Source organism: Triticum aestivum, chromosome 7D, assembly GCF_018294505.1.
Source record: "Triticum aestivum cultivar Chinese Spring chromosome 7D, IWGSC CS RefSeq v2.1, whole genome shotgun sequence".
In the NCBI taxonomy this organism is placed as follows: Eukaryota; Viridiplantae; Streptophyta; class Magnoliopsida; order Poales; family Poaceae; genus Triticum; species Triticum aestivum.
Window position 1 is genome coordinate 560,726,061 of NC_057814.1, and position 7,457 is coordinate 560,733,517.

A 7,457-nucleotide genomic window follows, 5' to 3' on the forward strand; every position below is an offset into this window, starting at 1 on the left:
CGCTCCATGAAATCCATTCCAAGAAGTTAGATGGTGTCATTTTTAAGGTGGATTTCGAGAAAGCGTACGATAAGGTTAAATGGCCATTTCTCCAACAGGCATTGCGTATGAAAGGTTTTGATGAAGCCTGGCGACGCCAGGTTGAATCATTTACGCAAAAAGGGAGTGTGGGAATTAAAGTGAATGACGATATTGGTCATTACTTCCAGACACATAAAGGCCTAAGACAAGGAGATCCGATGTCCCCTATCTTGTTTAACATTGTGGTTGATATGTTAGCCATCTTGATAGAAAGGGCTAAGGAGGCTGGTCAAGTGGGTGGCTTGGTACCTCATCTGGTTGATGGAGGTGTATCCATCCTTCAGTACGCTGATGATACAATCATCTTTATGGAGCATGACCTGGCCAAGGCGAGAAATATGAAGTTGGTGTTATGCCTTTTCGAACAATTGACCGGGGTTAAAGATTAACTTTCATAAGAGCGAGCTGTTCTGCTTTGGTAGAGCCAAAGACGAACATGAGGCTTATCGGCAATTGTTTGGGTGTGACTTGGGGGATTTACCTTTCTCTTACCTAGGTATTCCAATCCACCATAGAAAGCTGACCAATAGAGAATGGAAGTGCATCGAAGACCGGTTCGAGAAGAAACTGAGTTGCTGGAAGGGCAAGCTCATGTCATATGGAGGCCGATTAATTCTGATTAATTCGGTGCTCACGAGTATGCCTATGTTTCTCTTATCGTTCTTTCAAGTCCCAGTTGGTGTTAGGAAAAGACTGGACTTTTATCGATCGCGCTTCTTTTGGCAGGGTGATGATCTAAAAAGAAAATACAGACTTGCAAAATGGGATATCATCTGTAGACCGAAAGACCAAGGGGGTCTTGGTATTGAGAATCTTGAAGTCAAGAACAGATGCCTTCTTTGCAAGTGGCTGTGGAAGCTTTCTTTTGAGACTGATGCCATGTGGGCCCAAATCCTTCGCAGCAAGTACCTACAGACAAAGTCCTTGTCCCAGGTCACAGTCAGGCCAACTGACTCGCCTTTCTGGAAAGGCCTGATGAAAGTCAAACAATCTCTGTTTAATAGGACAAAGGTTGTTATTGGCAACGGCGCTAGTACACGCTTCTGGGAGGATACTTGGCTCGGCGAGACACCCTTGGCCATTCAATATCCGTCTTTATATCGCATTGTTCAACGACGTGAGGTGTTCGTTGCTACGGTGTTTCAATCCATCCCCCTTAATATTCAGTTCAGACGGTCGTTAGTGGGCAATCGTTGGGAAGATTGGCTCCGTCTAGTTCGGAGACTAATGGATGTCCATCTTTCTCAACAACCCGATGAATTACGCTGGAAACTGACTAGGTCTGGAGTATTCACGGTTAAATCAATGTATATTGATGTAATTAATTCGAGCTCCATTCCTACCTCCAAGCATGTTTGGGCTGTCAAAGTTCCTTTGAAAATAAAAGTGTTTATGTGGTTTGTCCATAAACAGGTTATTTTAACCAAGGATAACTTGATTAAGCGTAATTGGACAGGACCTACGAGGTGTAGCTTCTGTGATCGGGACGAGACGATCAAACATCTCTTTTTTGATTGCCCGTTTGCCAGAGTACTTTGGCGGACGGTTCACATTGCTTTTAATATTACTCCACCGAATTCTGTCACTACGTTATTTGGGACATGGCTCACTGGGATTGAGCCTGAATTAGCGAGACATCTTCGTGTTGGAGTTTGCGCTTTGTTGTGGACTATCTGGACTTGCAGAAATGATTTGGTTTTTAACAGAACATCACGTATTCACTTTTTGCAGGTTATTTTCCGAGCCACGGCCGTGATCCGTTCATGGTCGCTACTCACTCCGATGGAGGCCAGGGAGCATTTGGTTACTGGATCTATCCGCTGGGAGATGGTAGCTCGGGATATCTTCAACCGGTATGGATGGCGGTCATGTAATAGGATAGGCAATTAGTTTACCTATCTATCTTTAGCCAGCCGGTTGTGGCGTCTTATCTTGGCTAGCCTGTGTGTCCAGCCTCTTTAGCTCTGTGTGAGCTGTCTTTTTATTACTTTTCAGTCGGAGACTTTGGAACCTTGTTGGTACCTTTTATTTCGTTAATAAGATGGCCGTATGCATCACTCTGATGCAGAGGCCGGGGCGATCCCCCTTTTCGAAAAAAAAGTGCATGTATAAATTTATAATTAGATTGCCAAAATACCTGTATCTGTTCTATACTCTGTTACTGTTAGCAGACAGTAAAATTGGAAGTTATTATATCAAATTACCTTTTGTTTGCATATTACTTTTACTGTCCATTTGATACTGTGTGGAGCTTGCTTTACTCTCATCTATAGTTACTTTCTTAATGATTCATTCTTATGTAGGGTAAATTAGAGATTCTACTAACACTCTGTCTGGAGTATCTTTAAGGGAGCACAACAGGTTAAATATGTTTATATGTCTGCCTAGCCAAGTGGCTGGTTTTTTGGCTTCTCTGTTTAGTCTATAAGTGTGCCTGCATGGCTATTAGCCAAGTGACGAATGTTTTGAATTATTTTCTTGTATTAGGAATAAATGGATAGTTACACATACATAGTTGTATTTTCCATGTGTCTTGGGCATTCTTCTCATACATTCCTTGTGTTTCTCCCTTTTTAAGGTTCTCTGTTGATCTAGACTGCTTTCCTAAATTGTGTATGCTGCTCACTCAACTAGGTGCCTCAAATTACTGCCACTTTTTTTTTCATCTAGCATAGTTGTGGCTTCTACACAAAATGCCATATTTGTTGTGGTACTGTATGATGAGCCTATCTGTATTATTGAATGGCGAGGTTCTATATCTCTTTGCATCATATTCTGATGGATGCTTGGTTGCCAATATTCTACTTGTGTGTGGATGATTGGTTTTCTAACTTCTCACAACAATGGTTCGGTTAAGCAGTAAAGTTGCTTCATCTTGTTTTTTGTTCAAAAACACTCCTATTCAATACAATGTCACAAAAGGGATTCGTAGCTACAGAATGCAGCAGATGCATTTTTAAGCATGAATATTATCTGTGTGATTCCACAGTATGCATTACACTTCCTTTAAGCATGAATATCTGAATGTTCGCCGTATACACTGCTCAGTCATGTTCTATTTCTATTTAAATTTAGTTTTCTACCTTGATCTTGAAATTGCACATAAATACAGTCCAAATAAGACGCTATAAGTGCGATACCATGCATTTATCACCATTATAGTGCCTTTCTCTGAGAAATAGGTTCATAAGCCATATAATCATGTTGACAAAACATCGCTCTCGATCATGAGGCTTGCACCTCCTCTGAATCTCTGGTCTCACAGCTGCCCTGAACTTTTATACGTTCAGATTTGAGACTATCAAAACAACGGAGTGGAGGGGAGGAGACTTGTGATTGAAAACACGATTGCCATGTTCTTTCAAGATTGTCCAAGCACTAATGGATAGAAGATTATCCATGATGCCTTAGCGTTTAGCCACCATTCTTCAAAGCTGGAATTGTGATTTTTCTCACGTTCCTGATCTGGTACTCAGCAGTGCTTCAGTTGCATTTGTATGCCCCTGGATGTTTACCTCAATTTTCATTTACCCTTCATTTAGTTATTATGATGGCATCCTTGGCTCCAGATCATCTACTCATATGAAAACGTTCCCTTACCCTGCCTAGCTGACAAAACCTTGCGAGATGCATTATGTTTTATCGGTGTAAGCCTTGCTACTTGCTAGGCTAATAAATCCCTGACCAAATTAATTATGAATGAAATGTTAAAAGATGTTTTAGAGCTCATGTACATCCACTCTTGATTTCCTTAACTGGGCGATATATATATATATATATTTACATTTATGTATTTACATTTTTGGTAGTTAAAGTGTGATGTGTAATACCATCTATCTATACCAGATCATTGGCTTATAACCATAAAAGAGAGCCCTCGCTATTCAAATAATACGCCGTTTATCTGGCGCATGTGGCGTAACAGGTCATCTAGTTATTCTAACAATAGAGTCGTGTCTCCACTTGTCAACAAATAAGCACAGAAGATCTTCCTCCACACTCGCCGGCTCTCCGCCGGCGCAAACCCGGTGGAATAGAAAATATACGACGGCCGGCAATTTAGAGAAAGCGAGATGGCACAACTGGTTCTAATCATCCCCGACCACTAAACAAATCACACAGTTTTAACCCGATTAGAGCAAAGACAACACGCCAACAGCAGAACCAAGTCCAAGTCCGAGCAATCCAATGGGAATCTCCGGAGCTCCATATATCGCCACACACACGGCCACGAACCACCTGGCCGCCCCCATTGCAAGCTCGAAGTAGCAACACACACCACCTCACCCGCCATTGCAGCACGCGCGCGCGCACACACAAATAACACATAGCACCAGTGCAAGCTAGGTACGATCAGCTCAACTGGTTGCGGGGGCCGAGACGTGCGTTCGCCATGGTGGCGTCCTCTGCGGCACCGGCGTCGTCCTCTGCTGCAGCACCGGCGTGCCGGGACATGGCGCCCGCCGGCATTCCCACGATTGACATGTCGGCGCCGGCGGGGAGGGCGGAGCTGTCCCGCCAGATGGTGGAGGCGTTCGCTGAGCGCGGCTTCTTCAAGGCGGTCAACCACGGCGTGCCGCCGCGGGTGTCCGCCCGGCTGGACGCGGCCAGCGCGGCGTTCTTCGCGCGGCCGGCAGAGGAGAAGCAGCAGGCCGGCCCGCCGGACCCGCTGGGCTACGGCAGCCGGAGCATCGGCTCCCATGGCGACGTCGGCGAGCTGGAGTACCTGATCCTCCACACGGACCCCGATGTGGTGGCGCGCAAGGCCAGGGCCATCGATAGGGACGACCCTTCCCGATTCAGGTATGGCCCGTATGGGCGTGCATGCAGTGTCCCTTTCGCACATGAACATGAACAAACTTGTATATTCATTATTTCTTTGTTCTCGCAGCGGTATATTGTTTGGATGCTATTGCTTAATATCTAAGAGTATCTACAACAGGACATGCCAAATTTTGCCCCCAATATGCCATCTCTCATTTCTCTGCGTCCAGTGCCGTGCCTCTCACATTCAAACCCCAAATCTGTGCAAACTCATGCTACGTGTCCACAGGACATAGATAAGTTCGACATAGCATAGATCATGCATACTTACAACTGGACATACAAAATATACCAACTTCATCATCCGATTACTATCTACGACTAATAAACGATAGTAAAGATAGATAGGAGATGCACTGGACTTCACCGCTTCCTCGTCGGGCCCTTCCCCTTGGGTTCTCAGGAGCCACGATAGTACTCCTTGCGTAGGTGTCGACGGCCTGAGGGATGTTGGCGTTGTCGGCGGTGGTGCCGCTGTCAGTAAAGGAGGATGAGGATGAGGAGGGAGGCCAGCCAGGCGCCGGGAGGCACATGCCAGCTCCTTGGAGAGGCGCCCAGCTTTTGCCGCGCTGGCTGCCATCTGCCACGGGAGCCACTCGGACTCCTCGATGCCGAGTGGCAATGCCTTGGGTGGAGGGCGTCTGTCTCCACCGTGGTCAACGGATGACATAGCAGAGGAGGTCGTCCTCCGAGTCTCACAGTCCATAGCCAGTCCGGTTAGATCCGGGCTGCGCAACGCTTGGGCTCCCTCGATGAGGAATCCGCGCCTCCGACTCGGGGAGCTGCGCCTATGGGTTGGTGTAGGCACGAGCACCCAACACCATCCAAGAGGAGCAGGGCATGGATGTGTTCGGTGCAAGCACTCGCCCCACCATTAGGGAGGGCGCGGGCCGCAACGGGCTAGAGTGGGCGGACACGGAGCTTGAGCTTCTCCCCTAGGCCACCGAGGAGGCGTGCGGAGCTTGATCTCTCTCTCTCTTGTCCACCAGTGACCGGCGGAGGGCCAATGTGTAGGGCGAGCTCCTCGTCGTCCGGGGCGGAGCTCGAATACGACTTGGCGAGCACATCCTACTTAATAGGTGCGGGCTCACCGCCGAAGCCGGCCATGGCGGCTCAGGGAGGGGAGCGGAGCGGTCGAGATTCTAGAGTTTGGTTTGAGTGGGGACAGGGTGGGGTTTATGTGGGGTCGGGGTGAGCCAACACGGGCCGGTTCAACGTGACCGCCGCACCGACGCGGTTTGGACCTTCTCATATCCGTCCAACATATGGACTGTCTTTAAAGAGGTGTCGGGTAGTCCGGATATTTGAGCTAGACTTGAGGGGTTGTTTTTATATTATGGGACGGAGGGAGTACCTCAGTTCGCCTTCTGTGACAGAAAAGCAATCTCACAAACATTTTTTCCACAGTGAGGCGGTGAACGAGTACGTGCAGGCAGTGAGGCACTTGGCCTGCCAGATCCTTGACCTGCTCGGCGAAGGCCTGGGCCTCCGGGACCCTGCGTCCATCAGCAGGCTCGTCACGACCACGGACAGCGACTCCCTCGTCCGAATCAACAACTACCCACCTTCAGCCACCGGCGATGGCGGCGTGAAAGCCGCGAGCGCCGTCGGGTTCGGCGAGCACTCCGACCCACAGATCCTCAGCGTCCTCCGTGCCAACGACGTCGATGGCCTGCAGGTGCTCCTGCCGGACGGCCGCGGTGAGGACGCCTGGGTGCAAGTTCCGGCTGACCCTGCCGCCTTCTTCATCAACGTCGGTGACCTTCTTCAGGTGATCGGCAGTGCTAACACTTTTTTCCCATTGTACCCTGGCAGTAAAATTCAGATATTATAAGGTTATGTTGAGCTTGGCATGAACTGTTCTCTCTGTGTTTTGCAGGCTTTGACAAATGGGAAGCTGGTGAGCATCCGGCATAGGGTGATGGCCAGCACCAGCAAGCCAAGGTTGTCAGCTATCTACTTCGCGGCGCCGGCGTTGCACGAGAGTATCTCGGCACTCCCAGAGACGGTGACCGCCGATGCGCCGCGCCGGTACCGGCCATTCACCTGGGCGGAATACAAAAAGACGATGTACACACTTCGTCTGAGCCACAACCGCCTCGACCTCTTCAAAGTCGTCGGTGAAGGAGGTGGTGATTCTGGTGAAGACAAGTCTCGGATATAGATATCAATGTGTAGTGCATAAATGTCGAGTTGTATACGAAATTTTGGTTCTTTGGCAACTATGAACTGCAGATTTCTTGGTGTTATTATCCTCAATCAATGTGTGATTATTATTTATGTAACAGAACAAGTCAGAGTCGTGCAGATGTAATCGTGTAGTAGTTCAGAGAATATTCTTTACTTCTTCTTTTACCTTCCTTCTATTCTATACTAATAGCCTGTAGGTGATTTAACTTGCCTCTTTTGTAGTGAGCAAGAATCTGTTGAACACTTGCTTTTCGGTTGCATTGTTGAGAAACATCTGGAGAATTGTTGCTGAAATATTTCAGTTTGCTTCCCATGATAGTGTAGTGTAGCTGAATTACCTGCCTTGTGGGATATATAAATAA

The 7,457-nt window shown here is 47.7% G+C and overlaps 1 protein-coding gene across 1 annotated transcript; it reads left to right on the top strand.

Annotated features, from left to right (window-relative positions):
- The first annotated feature begins 4,474 nt into the window (after positions 1 to 4,474).
- Positions 4,475 to 7,069, top strand: LOC123171287 (gibberellin 2-beta-dioxygenase 2). The gene is made up of 3 exons (XM_044588857.1): positions 4,475 to 4,884; positions 6,313 to 6,676; positions 6,785 to 7,069. The coding sequence occupies exons 1-3, from the start codon at positions 4,475 to 4,477 to the stop codon at positions 7,067 to 7,069; spliced, it is 1,059 nt and encodes a 352-aa protein (XP_044444792.1).
- Positions 7,070 to 7,457: the final 388 nt, after the last annotated feature.

Bases quoted from the DNA above. Each gene is read 5' to 3' on its own strand.
- LOC123171287 (XM_044588857.1), top strand. From the start codon at position 4,475: ATGGTGGCGTCCTCTGCGGCACCGGCGTCGTCCTCTGCTGCAGCACCG. The intron at 4,885-6,312 runs GTATGGCCCGTA...TTTTTTCCACAG, and splicing joins GACGACCCTTCCCGATTCAG to TGAGGCGGTGAACGAGTACG. The intron at 6,677-6,784 runs GTGATCGGCAGT...TGTGTTTTGCAG, and splicing joins ACGTCGGTGACCTTCTTCAG to GCTTTGACAAATGGGAAGCT.